The sequence below is a fragment of the Phalacrocorax carbo genome, chromosome 7, assembly GCF_963921805.1.
Source record: "Phalacrocorax carbo chromosome 7, bPhaCar2.1, whole genome shotgun sequence".
NCBI classification, from domain to species: Eukaryota; Metazoa; Chordata; class Aves; order Suliformes; family Phalacrocoracidae; genus Phalacrocorax; species Phalacrocorax carbo.
The window spans coordinates 9,970,103-9,995,470 of record NC_087519.1 but is presented as its reverse complement, the minus strand read 5'-3'; the positions used below and the strand labels follow the sequence as shown (position 1 = coordinate 9,995,470).

Here is a 25,368-nt window from a genome sequence, read left to right as displayed (position 1 = left end):
ACAGAGCCCATGAAGCTATGAAGCTTCCATTTATTAGCTAACAGGGTAATACAGCATAATTAAGCATCTTTTTTCTTCTAAAAATCTAATAATTTTTTCCTTTTTCTTCTTCTCAAAAGAATTAAAACTAATTTTAATACCCCAACGATGCAAGTTCCTCTATGAGGCTTCATATTTTCCTTCCCCAGTAAGACTAATTCAAACTCTGAAGAAAAAGCTTGAGACTTGCGTTTAACACCAGCACCGTCAAAAAATTCAAGTGAAAATGCCACTTTCTTCCACTTGACTCTGCCCAGAGAGCAGTCTGAGCCCAAAAAATTTTAAACAAAAGACAGATTCAACAAGGAATGGCAACATGCCGTTATGTGAGAAGTACATGCATACACCTCCATGTGACGATGAGATGCCATGCAGAGATACCTGAGCTGGCTTGGAAGTCCCTGAGAAGCAAGGTGGGTTAACTCACATGGAGTACTGTGCTAACACTACTATCTCCTGTGCTCCCATTAGCCTGGGGCTTCTCTACTCATCCTTGTCTGGTTGGCTGGGCTGAAGATGTTACTACCTCCAACTACTGTTTTCTCCCTTCCACTCTCCCAGCTGACCTCTCTCCGTGCATGCTTCTTCAGGCACTTCAGTCAAAGCCAGCTGGGTTAGCTTAAACATTTAAACAGCAGTTCTTTGCTAACCGAATAATTTTGACTGAGACAAGCTAGGAATGAGTCACATGAGCAATCTGGAGTAGGGAAAAGTCCTAAAGGGATGGCACAACTAGAAGAGGATGTCTAACATGGCCCTGGGCATCTCTGAACTGTTTTTCTGTACTCTCTAAAACAAGAACAATCTGGGGTTTTTACAGCACTTAAGTATCAGATTTTGATACGACAATTAACTGAGTCTAAGCACAGGAAAGCCTACCTCTCCAATGAAAATAATAGAACTATTGGCTGTCTCTACCATCAAACTTTGAAAGGCTGAAGCCAGGATGGAGACAGCCCAATGCATGTCCACCACTGTGTCTAGAAACCCTGACACTTATGCAGGTACATCAGGTCACAAATCTTGTTTCCTTAACATGTATCTTCTAGCAAACATTAGGCCTAGCCCTCAGATCACCAGTTCGAACAACAGACACTGGAATATTCTGTCTGTAAATGACATCAGCTAAATGGGGGTGCTGCTGGTCTTGTCCAGCAGGTTATGATAGGGTGTCACAGCACATCTTAAACATATTTATCTTTCAGACTGACTAGGAAGATCTTGTTAAAACCCAACAGTGGCAGCTGTGTTTGAACATGGCTGCTGCTATTGAGCTGCAGTTACAGTTTGGATAATCAGCAGTTATCTGTAGGCCTCAAAGTATCTACCCCTCCACTGCAGCTGCTTGGTTTCTAATGAAAGAATGCAGTGTGACCAGAAAAAAAAAAAAGGTGAAAAAATGGCAATGATGCTTTAATGCTGATTTTTATTTCTAGCCTAGAATATTCCATGTTAATTAACATTTATTTTGGCAATTTCTACTATTCAGTCACACCTAATGGTACATAATGAGCTTTAATCTTAAAACAAAAAGAAACCAAAAAAAACCAACCAAACAAAAACAAAACCCCAAAACAATCCACACCTCTAGGGTCTGCCATATTGTCTTAACAAGCAGTTAACATCTGAAATAAATCCAAAATAAAATTCATTTTCAGTGGCAGAAAGACAACTTCAGCAATGTCAAATAACCAAAGTTCATCTACAGCAGTTGAAATACTAAGCTAAAAATCACAAATTTTCTCATTTGACATAGCTGCAGAACAAAATTATGACACACACACTGTCAGCTTTGTAAGCCAATAACTACATTAGGCATATTTCTGCCAGGATGCCTCATTTGCAGAGGAAGTCGATAAAAACAGTAACAAGAATTTAGGTCAAGTTGTTGGCAAGTTCTTCAGCTCTTATTTAAATTGACTTTAAAACATCAGTAGTGAGACAGCTGCCTTTCTCCACTGAAAGAAGTCAGTGATTTGGCCAACTCTTTGTAAATGCTCACCTTGAAAATTTGCTGGGCCCCTCCCCATCTTCATCATCGAAGTCCATTCTGTAAAAGCAAGATTTCCAAATGAGTAATCATGATGCTGGCAATGGTTACACGAACATTCAAGCCAGTGGTTCTCAACCTTATTTGATTTATATTTTTACTGTAGGTGTTAATGACTGTAGATTCCAGTCTGCTCATATTCTCCAGACCCCCTAAACATAGCTCATCAGCTGCCAGGAATACAAAGAATATAAGTTTTTTTAAAAATAAAAGTAATAAATCACTGTTCTGCTCCACAGAAATCTGCACTGTTAAAATTAACAAATAAAATGAAATATTAAACAAACGCTGTTCTTGTGAGTAGTCTCTCGTCAGAAGTAGTATCTTTTAGGCTTGAAAGAAATTTACAGAAATCAGTGAGGACTCTATTTTAGAGGACTGAAATTAAGGCTAAAGAAAATAAAGTTCTAAACCTGTACACATAATAACACCAGGCTACTGTTTTTGCCCCAGTCTGAAGAAAGCACATCAGAGGTAGAGCAGAATAAACTCCTAGCCTCCCTGCTAAGAGGATTATCTACGTCACCACTATTGATTATAATTGTGGTACATTCTTCAGATTTGCCCTATACTAGCAATCATTTCACACAAACTACCAGCCAGTCTGCAGATGGGAACTACTTCCCAGTATTCCTGTGGTCACTACTAAGATGACCTATGGGTCTGCTGTGCACCTAAACTACCTGGTTTTTGTCCCAGACCTTCTTAAGTCAGCAGAAGAGACTAGCTCTTCCTTGGGGCAAATCCCAGCCCTTCAGTTAGGCTCCTCCAGGGAGCCACAAAAAGCAGGAACCTCTTTCTTCACTTCTTACACAGAGAGACTAGGAAGATTAACTTCCTAAATCAGCCACCTAAATTAGTTTCCTGTGTTAGGCAGTGTGATTGCCTCCTTCCCATTGATATTAAGTCACCACAAGTTATGCAGTAGTATAATTTCCAAAGCATTTTATACATTTTTATACCTTTAAAAAGAGGTGGACAAATATATATCCCATCTATAAGGGGGTGACTCTGCCATTAAGGTAGACTTAAGAACCAAGGTGATATAAAATGTTCATATACAATTATTGTATTTATTTTAATAAGAAAACACATTAGTATGATATACAGACCTCGATCAGCCACTTAAATGTCATTTGTGTAGATAAGAAATAATAGTTCTGTTTTGCAAACAATTTCGTTGGGTTTCTTTACCACTCTAAGCTTTCTAACTTTTCAACATAATGAAACATCATACAATTACAGATTCTATGCCTCTAACGCTCTTCCTATTAGCAACATATATAAGTCATATTAACGGCAAAAACCCTGCAAAGTGCCAATAATATTTATCTCAGTATTAAAAGAAATCCCTACCAATTAAAAATTAAGATTTGTATGTTCAGAGTGTGGGAGCAATGATGTAGAACGCCTCTCTAAAACTACATCAGCTTAGAGAAGTGTGAGTGCCACTCAGGCAATACTGCCTTGCTTCCTAACTCTGATAACCAAGACAGACTGGTATATAAAAGATGTGCCTGAGCCACAGCAATCTATGTACTATCAGGACAAGGGCAGCAAATGAGCACAGGAATTGGAAACAGTATTAGAAAAGTCACAATAATATTTTCCAGATGGTAACAGTGATTATTCTCTTATGGAGGAAGCAAAGAGAAAACCATTTTCCCCAGAGTCTTAAGAAAAGATGTGTATTTAATTTGGTTAAGTTTGATGCAATCATCATTTTCACTATAAATTACATTTTTGCTCACCTAATTATCACCCATTCCGGTTTTGAAGCCAGCAACCTCTCAGCTGCCTTGCGCAGAACGCCACCGACCTCCAGCGGCCAGCGCCTCGCTCGCGCCACGGGGCCTGCAGCTAAGCCAGGACCCAGCGACATGCTCCTACCTGTCACCCCAAACGTGGCCTTCAGCGCTGGCACCAGCAGCCTGAATTTCCCCAGGCCTGCGGCATACACACTACCCCCAGCAATTTAACATTTATGCATTATCATCGAGCCGAAGGTCTCCTCTTACATACCTGCTTCTTCCCCACATATAACAACGTGCCTGTAAGTGAAATCCCAGAACAAACTCTGAAGTTATTTCAAACGCAATGTTTCTAACCACACCAATAATGTGAAAGTCAATGTTGCAGGAGAGCTGTTTAACAAGCGGAGGGCACACTCAGGCCAGCACTGGGCTGGCTCCACCTGAAACCACTCACAAAAGCATCACGCCAGGCATATCCTTCACTGGTTTCACTGGCAACTGAAACACAACTGAAAGAAATCTCGGGTTCTAAGTTAGGGGATAAGGGCGGCAAAAAATACATACTCCTACGGTAGGGAAAAGCCACCTCTTAAAGCAATGTCTTATTAAATCCTTGAATTTAGGATGGACTAATTTTCTTAATCCTTTTTCTTCTTCTCCAATACGTTGTGAACCTGTGCCTTGGTAGATTTTCTTAGCTTCCAGCCAAATACTCCAGCTGAGTGCTAAGAGATGGATTTTCCCTGCAAAATCAAATATTAGCTCTACTGCATTTAGTCTAGTTTATTATTACTGGAATATAATGCAGAGAATTACAGAGAAACTGATGACGGTTTAAAGCTTAATCCTGCTGCCCACGCTGTATGCCTACTTCCAAAGGAATAAGTGGGACTAGCACACCTATTTATCTAGATGGCTGGATATCAGCTTCTCACAAGGTCTTGATGGGTTAATATCTACAGGTAATACCTACCACATTTATAGTGGGCTCATCACAGCAGAATCTGAGTACCTAGCATGCAATACCTGACTGTAGCAGACTAAGTCTTTACATAATGCCTTTGCTTTGTTCAGCTACCCAAAAACTTCGACTATTCCAAATGCAACTTTATAAAAAAATAAGAAATTGAGCATAAAGTTCGTTAAAAATGCCAATACTTGTAAAGATGCAACAGCAGATATATCTCTGTCCCATCTTTGTTAATAAGCACATTTCCTAATTTCACATTTTACTGTTCAAACTGAAAAAACCCTTTCAAAACCTGAAAAAAAATCTCAGGTATAAAGTCAGGTATAAAGTCCTGCCTGAACGACTGTGTCTGCTTTACAGCAAGGCAGAGGGTAAGGTAGGGAATCGGTTGTAGCCTTTAGCAGAACACAACAGAACATATAAAAATAATATTACAACAAACGTCTCATACCCTGACAGATAAGATCTTCTGTTCAGATAGAATATATTGCACATTAGTAAAACAGCAGAAGCAGCCACCAAGACAAATGACATCATTTCAGAAGTTTCAGAAAGAGTATCTTTTATCTTCATTTAAAATTTCCATTAAAAAGAGACTTTAAAAATGAACTGCAGCATGCTCTTTGTTTTGAAGAGACAGCATAAATCTTGGTTTTGTCTTTCACACTGTTCATGTCAATCTTGAAAAGGCCTGATGTATGAGGTACTTATTAGAATATGTTTTCCTCAAAAGATGTGTGGGTACCATAAATACCATGACAAAAATATTTTTTAAAAAAATTTATTTTTAATTAGAAACATTTTTGTATAAAAAAAACCTCTCCAACAAGGTGGTCCTGCACAGGTTAAAAAATTGAGATGGGAGAGGATTTGTACATTGCAACAAAATGATTACGTAAAATTCCCAAGAAATGTCAAAGGATGGCTTGCCGTGATTATACAGCATAGGAAGGGGGCTGGCAGGAATGATCAGGAGCAGATGCAGCTGAGAGGCAGATGGGGATCTGTACTACAGCCCTTTGTTCAGTGCAGTACAGGGGGGTACACCCAGGGAAGCTGGTGGGCTGTAGTCTCTTCCTCCCCGTACCGTACAGTTCTGGGTCAGAGAAAAGACAAGACCATAGTCTGAAATGAAACAAAACAAATGCACCTGTAAACCAGCCAAAAAAATCCCACCAACCCTCCCTCTCCAATTACAGTTACCTAGGAAGGTAAAAAAGCCCCATATCCTCTAATACAGCAAAGCCTAAACAAAAACCACGCTAAATAAAGAACTGACGTTACATTTACCTAAGGCAGTCATTGACCACCGCAGTGCATTATCTTACGCACTACTAGGCTGTCACTTTTTTCTATAAAGTACTTGCAATAACGTATAGAAAGGAAAAATATTTTTCTGAGCTGTCAATGAAGCCGAATGCCTACACGGCAGAAACACCTTCTGGATAGCCAATGAGTTTAAACTCATCTACATTCAAGTCCATACAGCAATTATTCTGCCAGCTTGCCTCAGCAATTATGAGAAAAGAAACAATTTTCAGAGATAACTGAAGCTGGAAAAGATGACTGTGTTCGCTAGCCGCATTCCTTTATGTTTGACACAAAGCATTCATTTCTAAAATGCCCAAGGATTTAGGTGTACAAAGATATATCACCAGGGCAGTAATGAAAGGACCAAGTGTTAGTTGCAACTTTGTTCAAAGAGAAGCTAGGAGGCATTAGACACAGCAGGCATTCTTTCCCTCAAGGTCTGAATGCATACACACTGAACAAAACAAAAAAAAAAGCACCCTCAGCTCAGGCTCAGAGAAGGGCTGTTAGTTCAGACTACGGTGCACAGATAAAATACCACCGCCTGGGTGTAACAGCAACAGTGTTACAGAACAACTTACTGAATTTGCATGTTAAATATATCTAAAATAATTTGATTTTATGTTCCTCCCACCCTCCCCCCACTCCACTTTCCTGCAAATAGATGATGATACTTAAAATGCAATGGTTAAAGCATAGCTTTCAATTAATATCAATTAATATAATCAGAAGATTTCACATACAGCAGCATCAACCCTTGGTAACAGTAATTTGCAAACTGGTATTCACAGCTGACATGGTATAATCAAAAAAGGAATCAACTACCCTGCAACTCAAAAGTATCAAAGCTTACGTATATCGTGTAGCAGTGAGATGATGCTAATGCATTATTTGCTCTTCTGAGTGTAAGTTTGAAAAGGCTTTTTCACTGAACAGTTTCAAAATAAAAATGTGATGCCCGTCAAAGACAGATTTCAGGAGTTTCTCAGACCAATTTCATACACTGAGCTCAGCATATGAAGCACACTCAGTGGGGGTAAAACTCCCAATTGTCCTGCCTGAAGGAACACCCCTCAGAACAACCACCCTGAGTGTTCATGTCACACTAACCTAGCTCTGCGTCCAAGGCAAGGTCCACCTTCTCCCTTGTTAATTCGTTCCAGGATTGACTCCAGCACTGTTACTTGAGCAGACACCTAAAACTGGCAACGAACCTTGGCAAACAATCCCTAGAGTAGCTCTCTTCAGTAATAACGTCTTCTCCTTAGGTGTCCATCAGTGAAGATATTACTCAGTATCAATCCTGTTAAGCCTGTCATATTTAGGGCTAAATATAAGACTAATCAATCTCTTTTGCAGGCACCCTCACCTCAGACCTCTCTGAGAAAGCATCACCAAAAGACTGTTATTTGTGATCAACCTTTGATAAAACCAGGGTTTTTTTGTTAATATTAGACAGTAGTTTTCTGCCCTTCTGTAGTTCTTGCTACGCTTTTCTTCTAATACAGAGGATTAGTACGAGTTACCACAGATGCACAGTTGCAATCTTATGTGGGAAAACTAGCCTTACACCACACCAACCTCTGAAGTTGGATAAAACAAATTTTCTTCTTTAACAAAGCCCTCAAGCTAGTGCAAAGGCTGAACTTGATTCAGGCCCTTTCTCCCAGAAGCAGACTATGCTGCATTTCCAGTGAGACCTAGAAAAGCATAGACCACAATCTCTGAAGAGTGACTGCTTGTGCTATTTCTGTGCCCGGGACTATAAAGAAAGCATTTTTAACAGAAGGCCTCTATTTGAGAGATTCCAAGTCCAAACTTCAAATGAAGCTGGATAAATCTACATGTGCAAGTAAGAACACATCTCACTACCTTTATTCACATGATAAATCCTTTTGAGATTAAACAGATGTAGGCAATACCCATTCACTACATGTACAACAGCCACGGGATCCAAACCCCATTTCTGGATGCTTTGCCAAACCTGAAAGTCTTTTGAAGCATGCAAAGCAACAAACAGTACACTTATCAGCAAGTTTCATCTTGCAGGAAGAACAGATACATTGAAGAGAAAAATAAAACATCAGTGACTAATGCCATAATGTAGTTTACATACATTAACATTACATAACAAACATACATATAGGCACATTTTCAGTTTTTGAAAACCAGTCATTTCAGTTTCAGAGATGGAAAAAAAAAAAAAAGGCCTACCCAGAGCGGCGCTTTCCTCCTCTGGAAGGCATGGATCCTGCCATTCTCACTTGTCCACTCGCCATTGGTGCCACCGGCAAGGCCACCGAGCCAGGAATATCTGATGCCATTTCTGTAAGGCAGAGGTAGGGAAAGGGGACAAGGGGGGGAAATCCTTTAAACCATTACCGTCAAGGAGAAACCTGTGATGGGAACATTAGAGAAAGGTCCTTTCAAAAATAAGCAGAGAAAGCTTTCCTTTTTATTTCTGAGGAAAAGTAAAGCTGTCCTATCAAAGCCCAGCAGACTCACAGCTCCCCTAAAAGAAGCCCAGTTCTGTCTATAACCATTACAAGTGCCTCAGGAGACAGACAGAACAAGCGGTAGGTACCTCTGTATTTCACCTTACCTAATGGTTCTAACTTTACTTCTCAGAGGGGCAGTCAGATGAAGGCCAACAACCTTTTACAATAGTTAAGCTGCCCTGTAAAGAAACCCAGAGCTGAATTCCCAAGAGAAATCATGGTACCAGGGTAACAAGAAAAACAAAACTTCAAAAACTTCTCAGTTTGCCAGTGAGGTTAAAAGTTTAGAGCAGGGATGAATTATCAGGTGACACTGTGTTTTATTATTTACATTCTGGTAGTATTCAGAGGACCAGACTGAACTTAGCACAGCTCCAAGGCTTCCTGTATTCCCGTGTGGTGCCTTGCAGAGCAGAAAAGAGCCCGAAATGCAGGGTGATATTCATCCCTCTGCCAGTGCTCTGGGTATAGCCACAGGTTAATGAGATCGTCAAATCTCAAAACTTTGATCTGAGGTTCAGCAAGAGCACATCTTACACAATGGTTTTCAGACCGCTAATGGCAAGTATTCTTACAACCTATTTATAATAGTTCATTACACTTCAAAAAAGAAAAGTGGAACATAAAGAATTTATACCCTTTTCTCCTGTCCCATGGATTAAGCATGTTTTGCCTCTGTGCAACTCTTGTAACCTATGTAAGCAATTAAAACTTTTTTAACGCAGATATATTTTACTCACTCTGGAGGTAAAATCTACAGTCACAACATTTAATTATCTTGAAAGAAAATGCATCCTCCTTCCAACTTTTTTTTTAAAAAAAACCTCAGAGTATCTGGAGCTACAGATAAATATATTTACTAATGGAAAGCAAATCTGTTAAAAAAAAATCCTGCTATTTTTTCTCCAACACATAAGTACAAAAACTTCAATTATGGAGCAGGAAACCATGTTCTCTTATTATGTCTGGAGAGCACTTCATCTCTGCCACACTTTATATAAATCCATTATGCAACATTATGCACTTCAAATAATAACATTTTATCTGTTCACTGATTCCATGAATTTCTTCTAGTACATTTACTTTTATTAACTCCTTTTTCAACTAAAAAGCAACAGAGAAAAGTACTCATCCAATCTTTTTCAACAAAGTGTGCAAGGACAAGCAGTGAGACCTCTGCCTACATCGCACCACAGAAAGTCCCGCTGTGTCTAAAGCTGCTGCTATGTGGAAACACTACATTAATATATATTAGCATATTTCCATATAAAGAAAAGCAAGATCATCCAAACAACCGGTAAATCACTATTTCCAGGACAAGTACCCTTAGCGGTCTAATGCCAATAATTCACTTGGAACATTCAAACTCGCATTTCATGGATAGAACCGAAGATCATTTGGAAATGCGCTGCTCACTCATTTATTAAAGCAGATGGTAAAGACCATGATAAATCTACCTGCAAAGTGTCCCTGTCACTCAGAAATACATTTCAGAATAGATCAAGGACATCAGATTTTTTTTTGGAGTAGTAATTGTAAAACAATTTTAGATCAACTCTGAGCAGTATTTTAAGAGACTAAAAACAATACTGCATTTGTAATTGTGATGAGAAATTCTTGTAACCTCATTTTCCTCAATCTAAAACAAAGATGATCAAAAACTAGGCCAAGAGTTGGATTCGTCTAATCTTAAAAGTCTAAAAGCCAAAGCTAATTATTTAAGGTAACTTTATAGATTACTGAAAGACAAACAAAGCACCATCCTTGCACTACTATGCAACCCATGCTTAGAGGTGCATCCAAAATAGGTTGAGTAAGCCTCTTTCTATATGTCCCTTGCTCTCACCACCGACAACTCAGGGAGATAGTTTTGATCAGATGTCCAATTTAGGTGGTTGTGGCTAGGCAGAAGGAGTTGTTTTTCTGCTCTTACGTTCAGCCTTTAATGTATGAAGACATGAAGAGGCAAGGGTAGCTAGCAAGTTTCAAGTAGTTATAAAAAATACACAGTTTCTGTTTCTCCTAAGAAAAAAGACAAAAAACCCAAGGGCTAGAGGAAGGGCCAAACCACAGGCTCAGTTACATCAGTGTCCAAAAACACCTGAAAGAAAACATTCTGCAACAACTAGATCATCTGAGTATCAGGGTATAAACTGAAGAGTTACTGTGTCAGTATCTTAAATCTCTGGAATGGCACATCAAAAACAGCGCAATGAAGAAAGTAACTTCTTACACAAAATAGCCTTCAAATACGTCTTCACAGTCCTGGGAGAACAAAACCCACTCATTCAGCTGACTGCTCTAAAACGATGTCTTCAAAAATTTCAATTTCCAAGACATAAGCAGAAGAAGAAAATAAAATATCAGAGGACCCACACATTAATCCATGTGAAAGCTCAGCTAAGAGGGAAGAAAGCTTCAGGCCCTTCAAATCAGACGACTTTCCATTATGCAACAGTCTGAAGGTGTGACATACATCAGCATGTAAGACACCCCATTTACCTTTCCACTTCAGAGTCTCCCATGTCAAAGAGACACCAGCCGTTGTACGACCTATTGCAGCTTTCGGAAGACCCCTGAGGGTGCACATACACCGCTAACAAAAGCGGTCAGCTTTCCAAGATTTTTTTCCTGACACACAGAATTAGAGTTCTGCAGATGGAGAAACCAGGAGGGTTGGGTCTCTTTCAAGCCACGTAGCAAATATAGCAAAGAATGCAACTCCAAGGGCAACAACACCATGGAGCACCCAGAACCTGACCTACCTCAGCGAGAGCAGCCAGAGAAGCACCTCACACACAGTCTCAGTGTACAGTGACACCAGAGCACTACAGGAGGCCTTCAAGGACATTGCTGACAAAGTGACCCCATTGCTCAGCTGAAGCCAGCTGGGTCTTGGAAGCCATATCAAAATTGGATGGTTGCACAGAAATATAAGCACTAGACTGTGCCTGTAAAACCTGTACTCATAAACAGAGCAGTTCCCTGCTGCACAAGAACTTCTGGGGAGATGATGGAATGGATCTGAGCTGCTTCCCAAATTACTTCCATCTCTACTCATCCACAAGCACCTAAAAGGACCAGATCTTTGATGATATTTTTATATTTATAAAAAAGGGCTGGTCAGAAAAGTAAAACATGTTATCTCAAAAAATGAGGGCCAATCTGGGAAGGCAGAGCCAGAAGAAAAATCTGATGGAACAGTCAGCTGCTTCTCTGGCTAAGCACCTGAGAGGTTACCTGTCTGTGCATGCTCTGGGAAGAGAACAAGAGAGAGGGAAAAAAGACACCAACAGACTGGAATCTCAGACAGAAATACTCTGGTGGAGAGGTACTCCAGGGGGCCTATTACCATTAAAAAAAAAAAAAATAAGAGTGTGCATCGGACACAGCCCTAAAGAAAAAAAATATTTAAAAATCAGAAGGGTAACCTGCCATTTGGTGAAGTTACATCAACATAAATTTAGGGCAGCCCCTTGAAAGTAAATGAAGCTATTCTGTTGCAGCATAAACTAGTATGAAAGCCCAGAACCACAGAAGCAGGTGTCAAGTTGGTTATATATAATAAAAAAAAAAAAAAAGGAAAGAGGAAAAAGAAAAAAAAGGACATGCTGGGTCAACAATCATAAAGATCATGTTTCCAGGTTCATCTACACCCATGTGTCAGGGACTAGAAACTTGTCTCAACATTGTTGGCAGGCAAGTTTCTCTAACAAAGCCTGATGACTACCGCAGCTGAGCGGAACAGTTTAATCACCAAGGTCGACCCAACAGGAATGTGTGCCCCGTTATCTCAGAGTACATATCCCCTGCGCATATGCCCAGACTCACGGACAACTGGCAACATATGGGGGGGGCTCGGACCCTCTAGAACTTTCAAGCACCCTCTAGTGACAGTACTGGGCATACACCCCACCGCCGAGTGGGAGGCAGGAGTGTGCAGAACAGTTACTGACTATGCAAGAGAGCAACCTTATAAGAGGGGAAACAAGGAGAGACGACGAGGGCCATGTTCTGGAACATACTCCCCTCTGCTGGCTTCAAAGATGCATCAGACGCCCGGACTCTCCCCCGCCCGGACTGGACAGACTGCCACAGATCCATGGTGATAGCTATCGCAACAGTCCCACTCCCTCCCGCTCTCCCTCTCATTCCCTTTTCCACTTTTTCTTCTCTCTTTCTTTGCTTTTCTCTCCTGTATCTATTTCTGGCCAAATAAAGTGACTTGGCACTTGACTCCGTTTTGAGTCTTAATTCTGGTTCCAAGAATGTAAAAGGAACCTAGTCACAATAACACATTGGAGTTAATCAGAAGTTAAGCCCAGCTGCCCCCAACCTCCCAGAATTATCTGAGGTCGGATGGAAAGCAAGGGGGTTTAACCTCTGCCAAACTGTTCACCCCAACAGTGGATCATGACACCATGTCCAGACACATATTAAGACTGATGTTCACAGAAATGTTTCAGCAGCAATGAACATTAGGAAACAAGCTGTTCTCCTTCTGAGACTGGACCTTCTGAGAGTGGACTTTCCTTCAACAAGTGTTGCTTGCTTCACTCAAAATTAAAACATGAGCATAAGGGTATAAAGTTCAGAAAGTAAAACAAGGTCAAGCTGAATGTTCGCGAAAATTGTCTATAACCATCAAGGCAGTGTTCTGAAATAAATTATTTAAATAAGTTCCTTGGTGTCAAATAGAAATCACTTTTCTGCTGCAAAAATACACGCATTATTTAATTTCAAAGTTAGAAAGTTAGCTAGACATCTGCCAAAGAACACAGAAATGCTATTAAAAGACAACCCAGCACAACACTTAAAATCTTTAGTGGATATTCTTCCAGTTAGATGACATCTAACAGCTGTCTTATGGCTGTCATGCCTGGGAGCAGGCCTGATCCTGCCACTAATACTCATGTTCATCTTGGGGATCCCCGAGGAGCCACACTAATCCAGGGACATCATCAGTGCTCAATGTAAAAGTAGCAGAATTAGTCCCTCCATTTCTGTCCAGATTTAAATTCACTGCTGAACACTCCAAGCTTGGATACTGCACTTTCTTCCAGCACTGCATGTAGGACACTCCCAAAATATTCAGGGATCTTTTTGAAATAAAAGACAATCTGCAAATGTACATTAAAAATATAGGGATAAGATACAGGGATTTATTCCCTATAAATTCTATGTTCATCTTAGAGATCTGTACAAAAACAGCTACTGTGCACTTCACAACGCAAAACAGGAAAAGCAAGCTAAATGCTGCACGAGGATACCTTGAAAGTGCATGTGAACCACAATCACAGCAAGAATTACTGGACAGTGCAACTGGACAGTCCAGGATAAACCTGGACTTCTCTTTTTAGGCAGAGAATTATTAAGCCACAGCTCTTAAGCCTGAACTTTAAATTTCGAGCCCCACCCCAGATCTACCACCTGAAATGCAGCTCTAACTTGTCTCAGACACAAATTTGTCACTTGCTGAGACCCCCCTCAGAGAAGCGCCGCTCTTTGGCCAGGTATCTTCACAGCCTGCCTCCAGCGATGGCATTTCATGCTCTGCTCCTCTACAGAAACCACAGCTGTACATCTTGTTGTGAAGCTGTGCATGACAAGGCTTTGTAAGTCCATCTTACAAAGGTCCTGTTAAGCACGCTATTTTCAGCCACTTGGGCATCCCAGGCTATACTGCTCTCACCCACAGGCGCCAGACATGGGCAGTGCCAGGTTTAAACCTGAAGCTTACTGTAGAAATGCTTTCACCAACTTCAGCAGACTTTGAATCCCCAACATTAACTTTAATGACCAGTTCCAGGTTTGCTATTACATGTCAGGTACCACTGAGCCTGCTTTCCACATGGCTCTTTCATCCTTCAGCATCCACTGTAATAAACAGGATTAAAGTCAGAAATCAGCACCTGATTAAATGAACCAGATTAGACTTTTATCAATACAAATGCGACTGATTTCCAGCTGCTAATCCACAGAATGACTGAGATGTCAATCACTTCCAAGTAAATGTGGATCTACAGCTAAATACAGAATTACAAACGTGCCCTCTCCCATGAACAGCATCGTACGCAGAGATTTTAAACGTTTTAAGAAGGCAGATTTCAAAAACTTCTTTGGAAACTGTATTTTTCCATACCCTGAAGTCATATGAGAGTTAGATGTGCCTCAGCAAAAAGGTTTGATTGCAGTCAGTTGCAAAGGGGATTTTCTGCCTACCACAGAGATATTTAAGAATAAACTAAATCACATCTCATACTTCAGAATACGCCAAAGAAAATATGAAGCCATCACATCGCCAAAAATATTTCACAGAGAGACCTATGCTAAAATCTAGCTGTATATTTAGTCATTGCTTTTACATGCTAACTAACAGAGATTATAAAACAGAGCTCGCTCTCAGAGAATATAAAACATTTTCATTGTTCCTGGTAACTCTGTTAATACTGTTTTACTTGCATTCCATTGCTATATACTTTAAATAGACTCCACATCAGAAAGATCTACTGTACAGAGAGGATATGCAGAAAAGCAAACACATTCCTTTCCATGCTCTTAACACAATTACAATAACAAATAAATCAGGAAATAGAATAAATCCCACCTTTAAGGAAGACTGTTACAAAGATGCTATTTCTTTCCTGTGAACAAAACCACCTTGGAGAGAAATTTTATCCGCATATAAGAAGTGTCAGAAACCTCTGGGAAGAAATGTAGCAGCATTGGTATTCTGCTCAGAAAATGTCATCACAGATCTGTTTACCTTAACTGTGGACCATGATTCAGCCGGTGACAACCGTCTTGCATACTGATCAATTTATTTGCAGCAAAATTACTAACATTTTCTACTTTAACCATTTAGGTTCTGGAAACAGTTCCTAAGATAGGGAGAGCTTTTATGAATAATATAGAAATTCTACTTAATTTTAAAATTTCCCCTCCATCAAGATGCCTTGTACTTTGGGAGGGGGGATGTCCCCCCATAATCTTGAAGAAAAATTAAGGCATACTGTAAATACTTATTAGAGAAACACTCCCTTTTTAAAAATTAAAATCAAAGCTTTATCATCCATCTGCATCACAGGTGAATGTTAAATATATACGAAGGGAGGGAAGATGATGTGATTGAGCTGATCATTTTGGGGGGACTGACTGTTCAGCAGAGACAGCAACCAACCATTTAAGACAGTGGCCTAATCAGTGGTCTAGAGGCCAGATCCAGTTATCTTGCCCACTGCCTTTTCTGCTGTGACTCTGGAGGAGATGCCAAAGTTAGGGCAATGTGACAAATCTAAGATACTACCAAATGTCCCATCAGTAGACTTGAGAGAGCAGGTTTTGAAGCCAAAGAGCTGAAATCCTCTACGGTGCCTCCACATTTCACTGTTACGTCCACACTACCCATCCATGGAGTCCTGGAATCTCAGTACAAACCATACTTTTCTGCATGCCCTGTAGTTCAACAACACCATGGGGGTGTGCAAAAGGAGGTGGGATGCAGACCCAGAATTAGAAGTAGACCTTGACAAGGAGAGCTTTGGTAAACTTTAAGGGAGCTTTAGGTGCTCAGCTTGAGGGACAATGTGAGACAGATCCCTGCAGGATGAGCAGCCAACATTGAAAACCAGGGTCCTCTGAAGCACCCAAAACTGGGCATGCAGAAAGCATGGCACCCAAAAACCCAGCTGTGGAAATGTCAGTCTTATGATTTGTAACACCAAAAATGATTTCATACAGTACTAAGTGATTTTGAATGCTACTTGACAATACTTCTTACTTTTAATTCCAGTTTGCATGCTAATCACCTTGTTCATTCCAGCCATGTCTGGTAAATTCCATTCATGCAGATCTACCCCGTGGTTGAGGCACAACAATTTCCACAGACATCAGGGCATAAAAAAAGGATGCAGACAACGTTCATGCTCGCTGCCTATGCCTTCTCAGCCTGAACGACCAACAAGCCATATACAACTGAATAAACTCAGAATGGCCTTCAGCATGATCCAGAAGACCTGGAGTCACATGTCGGTACCTACTGCAGAGTTTGTTACAGACTAAAGTTCAGCTTGAAGCACAGACAGAAGATGCACGTAACTACCTAAGGTTAGGTTGGGAAGAAGGGAAAGGGTAGCTGCTTCTTCATTCCTCCTATCTTCCTGACAAATGGCATAGCACCAATTCACCTTCTCATGTATACCCATGCATTTTTCCTGGCTATTTTTCCACTTCTCATTCATAATTCCTTGTTATCTCTTCTTGACCTATTCAGCCTCTGGCTTAGATGAACTATTTCTCGTACTCCCCCTAATAAGACAATACATCTGACTGCTGACAAGTCCTGCCACACTATGACCATTCCCCTCAAGAAAAAGAGGTTGCTGGAATTCAAAATAAGGAGGAAAGATTAAAAAAGAGGCCTTAATGGCTCTTGTTCTGAAAGCATGTCTCTAGTCTTGGAAAATAATAACCACCCTCAGATGCAGAATGAACTTGAGGGCTGTCATCTGAACCTAAGCGCCCGGCCTGCCTCTAAAACTTGAAAAATCCTTCTCACTGCAGAAGTAGGGAATTTAACTCAAGCAGAACAGCACCTACTTCTTCACAACGATTATGACGGATAGACGTATTAGAAGAAAAGCACTTCTCGCATCTGAAGTCTGGAAGTGCACCAAAATGCAGGCTAGAAGCAAATCCAAGGACCTGGACCAGCCCTGCACTGAAAACACAACCTGACCCTCCAACAACTTGGCAAGTGTCTCAGGTATAAATAGTCACAGGTGGGAAAGTACACATGCAAATCGGACAAGGAAGTAGGGCAGCCACTGTAAAAGGCCAGTTTGCAGAGAAGATGAAATCTGGCTTTGAAAGGCTGTTTCAGGATTGATGGAACCTTTATGAAAGAAGAGAGGCAGATCCTTAGCTTACATGAAGGGGTCACAGTGAAACTGCAGTCAACAGAGCAGGATCATTTATGCTGTCTGAATGTGACCCTACCTGATCTTAGGCCATTATATACACGATCATGCACTGACACAACATAATTCTTCACTTAACTGTTTTCTGCCTTAATTTGCCCTGGTCTTATCGATAGTATTAGTGACACACGGCAAAAGTACTAAATAAATTACAAAAAAATCAGGCTCCCCAAACTATGCATCATTTCCATTTGAAATGAATGGTGATCCTCCCTCCTCTGACATTTTTTATTTGCCAAAAATAACTCCATAATTACAAGTTGCATGCAAGAAACAGAAGGTAACATTCAAAGTTATTTTCCACTATTTTTCTTAGTATCAGAACTATCAAATACCGTATATGGCTGTTCTGTTATGCAGAAGTGGCCAAAGCTAACCCATTAATGAACTCACGCACTGTAGAAGCACACGCCCTGCCTGAGCAAACAAACACGATGAAAAAATAATAAAGTATAATGACTTTCCTTCAAGTTTCTCAGAGACAGATCATGCTCAGTCCATTAACTCTTCATTTAACAAGTCTGTTTCATTTAGCTTGTTTTGGTTGGCATTCAATTAGAAATTCATGTACAGGACATTTTTCCCCCTTTTTAAAACAGAATATTTACTGTATTTCATCCAGTAAAACACCAGGACATAAAGTGGAAGCTGCAATACAAGCTACACTAAAGCCTGGCACAATAATACTGAATTAGGCAAAACACCTGCACAAGGCCGTGCCCCACAAGATTTTCGCTAATTGTTAAAAGGGCTTGCATTTGTTGCTCCGTAGAAAAGCAAGAGCCAACTGGGTAACTCTCAATTTGTTTCAGTGCAAGTTAAATAAACAATCCACAACACCACACCATGTGAGGGGACACAGCACTGCTGAGGCCACACCTCAAATATTGTGTTCACTTCTGGGCCCATCATGACAAGAAGGACATTGAGGTGCTGGAACATGTCCAGAGAAGGGCAACGAAGCTGGTTAAGGGTCTGGAGAACAAGTCTGATGAGGGGCGGCTGAGGGAACTGGGGTTGTTTAGCCTGGAGAAGAGGAGGCTGAGGGGAGACCTTATCGCTCTCCACAACTACCTGAAAGGAGGTTGTAGCGAGGTGGGTGTTGGTCTCGTCTCCCAAGTAACAAGTGATAGGTCAAGAGGAAATGGCCTCAAGTTGCACCAGGGGAGGTTTAGATTGAATATTAGGAAAAATTCCTTCACTGAAAGGATTGTCAGGGATTGGAACAGGCTGCCCAGGGAGGTGGTTGAGTCACCATCCCTGGAGGTATTTAAAAGACATGTAGACGTGGCGCTTAGGAACATGGTTTAGTGGTGGACTTGGCAGTGTTAGGTTAACTGTTGGACTTGATGATCTTAAAGGTTCTTTTAACCTACATTATTCTATGATTAGCTTTACTGTGATTTCAGCTATGACCAAGTTCTGTTGCGTCTGCCTCCACATTCCTACGACTTGCTGAGATTGGACTTCTGTCTATACAGAAAGAAAAACCCTCTCATCCAACCATTCCTCATTTCCTGCCTTGCTCAATGTCACGTCCCTTGCTGGCCATCCTCATGACTACGTGTATAAAACAGAACAGCTAAACTTAGATTCCTTCTCCGACTGCATTGCTTGTTCCCTCCTGGAGCCACCCCAAGCCTGTCCATGCCTCACGGGCAATGTGAAACTGTTTCAGCTGCCATGAAACTGTCCCATAATTTGCCCCTTTTCACCTTTTTTATCTTCCCATGCCCTTCCTACCTTTGCCAAGCTTTCTTGACCAGTCGCAACTATTTCTGGATGCCCCAAACTCCCTGCAATGGGAAGCTGTGGATGCTAGAAGTTTATTCGGGTTTTAGTAGAGCCCATCCAAAACTGTGGAAAAGAAATTCACTGAGTGCTACAAAATACAGATGTCATGCCTGGCTCAAGAAGCCTCTGAGTCACACATGGCTGGGGGGTGGGAAGGTACCCAGGGGAAGCACCATATATGCTTGCTCTGATTTTATACTCCTTCAAGCACCTGCTTTTGGCCAGTGCTAGAAAAGGCATGGTGGGCTTGAAAAAAAAACTTTCTTTTGGGACAGGACAGACTGTTTTTACATCATGAGCAGGGGACACAACATTTCTCAAGTTTGCTGCTTCTACAAAGGTAAGAAATTAGCCAACCACCACTGTTAATTTATTTCACTAACAATCAAATCAAGCATTTTCTATAGTATGCCCTTGCTTGAGATCACTGATTACTAGTTTTATACCATCATTGCTATTCGTCCTTCCCCAAACTCCTCATCTTGTTTCATTTCCCTGTTCTGAGATAACTGTCCAAAGGTGTTTTCAAGCTAATTGTCTTTTATAAATTCCTATGAAACTGTTTTATGATAATAAAGAGTGAGATAAACTATTGAGCAGTTACTATGTCATCATTTGAGACTTCATTTTTATTTACTTATCTTCAAACAATTGATTTTAAAATAATATTCTTATCTTCTATCAAAAAGTCTATCTACCTAGCTATTTTTTTCCAGCAATAGAAGCTGGTTTAGATTTTGACCAAATATCAGTGCTTGATCAGAAATCTATTTTGTTCATTTAAAAGTTTAACCACCAATTTGAAGAAATTGTTTTGAAACTGCTATTAAAATACATACAATGGCATACACTAGAAAAACCCCACTGAGATCAATACTGTCATATACAGTAGTTTACATCATAACAAGACGACAGTGCTCTAAACTCCTATCAACCACATAAAGCATACTCTGTAGCTGTAAATATACAATGAAATAAAGGTAATGCATAATAAATCTGCCTACAATGTTGACCAAAATTTATCTTAACCAAATGCAGATCGGGGGCAGCCTAGCTCTCCTAGGATTCCAAAGCCTTCTCTTGACTATTTCACTTTTCCTCTCCAACAAGAAATGCACAGAATTCACATGAAAGTATTTTTTGTGACTTTGAGAGCCAACATCACTTGATTCTCGTCCATATTTTCTGCAGTAGAAGTCAGCTATCAGATTTCATGAGCATGCAAGGCAGTATTTATAACTGTAACTCTTGGTTCAAGTTGGAAGAACCTTGACAAGATATTTCTTAAATAATGAGCAGAGATGTTTTTGTGAATGAAATAATTCCTGGTCCCGTTTCACATAAATATCCTTGAAATCCAAGGAGCCAGACCAAGACAGAAGTGGTATCTTACACCTGACCTGCCTACTACAACAGAGCATGGGTCACTCACCAGGAGAAATCATCTCTGGTAGCCATCTTATTCAGCCAAGTCATGGAGGGGCTGGTAAGGAAGACCATGAAAGATCTGCACAAAGTATTTTGGAGGAAGTGGTGATTGACAAACTACATTGGACTAAACCAATCACTACTGCCATGGTGGTGGCCCATGAGCTGCCCTGCAAGCCACTCACCACGCTGGGGTCAAAGACCGAGGCCTTCACAATGCACCCACACACAGAGACATCCACTCCCCACCAGCCGCGGAGAACTCAGGAACAACACAGTCCAGGTAAAAAGACATAAAATTTAGGCTACTCTGATTTAAATTATTCATTGAAAATTACTTACTCATGTACTTCAAATGCCTTTATTATTTATTAGAAAAAAAATTTTTAAGTGTGCCTCAGAAGGGTGTGTTAATTCTAAATTTCATTCAGAACAGCAACTTGCATTACCAAATACTTAATTATCAGTATATTTACAGTGTCCTTGGGCACTGTTGGGTAATCAGAACGCTATTGTTTTCATTAAGCAGTATTTTATTGATAGTACTAATGACTTCAGTTCTGCTTGATCAACACGCAAATGATGTTTATTTGATGTTACGATAATTAATTGGCCTTTCAGGTGTTTCCACATCCCAATTTATTACCAAGACTACAAATATTTATGTGAAACACCCTAAAAAGAATATCACTATACATCACAAAGCATGTTTTAAAAATAGGGTGTGGTTTAGTACTTCTCCCCTTCCTGACAATTTCTAAAGCAATGTCCTGTCTAAAAATTTCATGGGGGGGGAGGAACCACATTTAACACCATTTTAAAAACCCAGCCTGAGCCTGGCATATCAAATATTCAGTTCATTTTATCCCTCACTGAACTTCCAGTAAGTCAAAGGTGATTTTCTGATTAACATTTGTTTTATTTTTGTTCTCTCGAGATGGGAGAAAACAACGAACCTCACTTCCCTATAGCAGCAACAAGGATCAAAAACTTCATATGACTCATACAAGATGCACAAATGAATAGACAGTTTGTGTAATCTATTACTCCAAACAACCATTTTTCCAAACTCCAGGCCCAGTTTATGAAGCACAATAGTCCAGCCTTCAGACCACGGGAAAGGGCTGTGGATAAGAAAATTCCAGATTCAGATTGAACTGGACCTTGAAAAGCCACCCAAAAAGAGTACGCCAGTCTTCCCACAACATTCCGCTGGCACCTATCAGAGATCTGCATGTGTTCAGTTTAACCTCTGGCAGAGGGCAACTTTCAGAACATCTTCTGAAGTCTTAACTGCTCTGACATACCAACCCATATTAGCAGCTACTCTTCCCTCTGAAGATGAGTTTCCCAAAACCTGAATTTTTCTGCAAGCAAAAAAATAGTCCCAAATAAAGGCCTTAGAGATTTTTCTAACTTTCACCACCCCAGGATCATTAATTACACTGTTTAGAAAATTCTGCCTTTTAGGCAATTTCAGGTATTATATCTTCCATGTCTGCAAATAAAAAAAAGCCCACATGCTTTTAGAAGTTCAAAGGTAGCTGCATTTTCATTTTTTGCATTACTTTCTAGAATTTTTCATTCCCACAAATGCTCCAAATTGAACACCCCATCATTATGGCATGAGGGAAACCTCCACAGGCATATAGTAAATACAAAATACTGCTATGCTCTGCTGCAGAAGATTCCTTAGTGTTACTTTAGGTTTACTACACACCCAAGAATTTGTCATGACTTTTGGAACACTTTTTTCTGTTTAACTTCTTCACAGAGGTATTTCCAGAACAGCTTTTGTAATACTGAGTCTCATGATATGCTTTTTAAAAATCACCAATTTTAAAACAAGAGATAAAATTATGTTTCCAGGTAAGCTCTGCTAGGCTTCCAAGAAGTGATCATCTGTAATGGCCATGCTTTTACAGCTTTTTCAGAATTAAAAAAGACAAGAATTCACTGGAATACAAGAATTCACCAGTGAACTACTAAACAAAGGAAAACATATAACAACAAAACATTATTTTACAATATCCACATATTCCTATTAAACATGTTTCAATATCCATTACAAGCCACCTGTTCCCAAAAGTATACAGACACTTCTGTGGATACGTCAAATACAGAAGTGAAAAACAATACTGAAAAAACCTCACTCTAAACAAACTGGATGTTTGTCAAAAAACAGAGTATTTGTCTGTAAATATTGACCAAACTAAGTTTTTTGCTTTGCTATTTGCTGACTGAAGAGCAGCACAGGCAAGTACAAAGGACATATAAAATGACTGTGAATGCCAAACAAGCTCCAGCTACTACAAGGACTCTATGCAACAAAGCAAACAACTGGTGGTAGCAAAATGCACGTACCAAGAAATCACCACAAATACTTTATCATTACATTTCAAGATTAGAAAGAATCATTATTTGATGTCTGGAAATGCATTTTCTTACTTTTTAAATTCAACTCTCAAACACACAACAAACACTTGAAAACTATCTCATCATTTTCACTCTGTGTAACTGTATTTTTCATATAGTTTGAGCATTTCTTTTATGTATGAAGCAATTAATATTTTGCTCTCCATCTTAATTCAAACTATAACTGGCCAAGAACAAACTAATGTCTTTTCAAAGGCAAATTAAGTGACAAAAGCAACCGTAAGTCAAGACAGCAAGAAATAGGTTGTAAAGCCTATATTAAGACTTTAAAGCTAAGTAGTTCAGCACTGAAATAGCAATCCATCTATGCTCATGTGTATATTTTGCCAAGACACTTAAAAAGCACATTATACCAACATCATACCTACTGTATAAAGAAAGTACGGATTAATGGTTATTCATGTGCCTGGAATAAATAGTATCTGCTGTTTCCAAGGAGAAAGAAGCTGTATATTCAGCTTTTTTATTTCCTCTTCTTCCCAAAGATAGAAAAAAAATCTTTGCTGATAAAGATTTTAATATTTTTTTAAAACAACATAAATATTGTTGCAATAAAAGTCTGTTATTAAAACATTATCAATCAGTACATCACAGTGAAAAAAAAAAACACAACACATTCTCTGCTTGCTCCAGGATAGGTACTCCACGCTCTCCTTCAAATATGTCATTTTATAACAGACACATATGAAAAAAGCATCTCAGAATACATAGTCTTATAAACAGGGCATGCAAATTGGAGGTAAGAGAAACAGAAACAAAAATCAGATGCCTTAACTGTGGCATGGGAATATTACTTGTCAGAGGTTAAGTAGCAAGTCTGTAGTAAACCTGAACCCTGTCCAGTGCCTGTACCACAAGGCAAGTCTTCCTTCCCTGGTCAGGTCTCAGACATAAGATGGCCAACCAGCAATAACAGTGAAAAATGCAGCTTTTAACAGCCAAGAATTTTCCTGCACAGTGAGAATATATTGGTTTCTGAAATTCTTACTCATAATTACCACAGTAATTTTAAATTTAGCAACAATGAAAGAACATTTTGTCCTTAAGACCATCTTGAAAAAACAATACCCACAAAGAGGTTTAGGTGGAGACACAATGAAGTCTGGAGCTGAACTTGGAGACAACATTGTTAACCTCCACATTTAACACTAAGAGATGGAGCCATGACTCTGTGTACCCTAAAACATTTACCACACGTACGCCCTTCCTAGAGCAAAGTGAGGACTGGCATGCTGCCTATGTCTTACTTCAGTTCTGCCAAGGGCAGAAAGGCTTTTGCACATCATCAGTAGATGAGGCAGAACCAATTCCTTAATGTCATATCAACCTTTTCATCAAAGTAGTCAGATACTACTTTAGAGAAGGAATAAAAAGGCATGTGCCAGCTATGAGACTAATGAATAGTTTTCCTCAAGCAAAACATAATTCAGCATGAACTTCATGTTAATGTCTTTCCACCCACTCACACATCTCCAACTGATTCTACTCAACCAAAATGCCAACAACTAAAACCACCCATCTTTTAATTAAGGTATTGTACCCCAGCACTAAGGTTTTGTTTTACAGTACCATCCTACAGCTGCCTAACCTCAAGCATTACTTATGTATTTACATGGCCTCCTTTTTTAAAACATGCATGGAACCTGGAGGGAGAAACACAACTAACAAAAAGGAAAACTTTGGAGAGCAAAAGATATTCAGATTGGCAGCTTTCATGAAAATGTTAAAAACAAACATTAGCCTCGGTCCCATTTACAATTCAGAACGAAAGGGCTTAAGAAGCAGAAGGACCATGAAAAAAAAAGTCTGGAGTCAGGAAACAATTTGGAAATGTATGATCTTAGCCTGCTTGAAGAGTGAAAGAGTACCAAGATATATTTCACCAGAAGACTACTACATCTCAGAAACGCACAGGTTCATTTGTTGTATCAGGAAGACATCGCAGAGTACAGCAGGCACAGAAAAACTGAGTTTAATTTAGGAGAAATAAAACCAACAGCTGTCATCATTCAAGAACCAAGTCTCAAGCTGGAATAACCTACAAGGAACCTCAAAGATTCATAAAAACTTACATACTTCACAATGCCCATCAGCAAGGAAGAAGGAAGAA

At 39.8% G+C, this 25,368-nt stretch overlaps 1 protein-coding gene across 8 annotated transcripts in view; it reads right to left on the bottom strand.

Moving 5' to 3' along the window:
• Positions 1-25,368, bottom strand: part of ARNT2 (aryl hydrocarbon receptor nuclear translocator 2) — a 193,881-nt gene that overhangs the window by 82,275 nt on the left and 86,238 nt on the right. For 6 of the 8 annotated variants that reach the window (XM_064456260.1, XM_064456261.1, XM_064456263.1 and 3 more), the window contains exons 2-3: positions 8,339-8,450; positions 2,042-2,089 (exon numbers count right to left, since the gene is read on the bottom strand). In XM_064456260.1, coding sequence (XP_064312330.1) covers positions 2,042-2,089; positions 8,339-8,448 — 158 coding nt within the window. In that variant the 5' untranslated portion in view covers positions 8,449-8,450. Of the gene's footprint in view, positions 1-2,041; positions 2,090-8,338; positions 8,451-15,229; positions 15,363-25,368 lie in introns of those variants that run through there. The other 2 variants (XM_064456259.1, XM_064456264.1) reach the window with 2 other exon arrangements.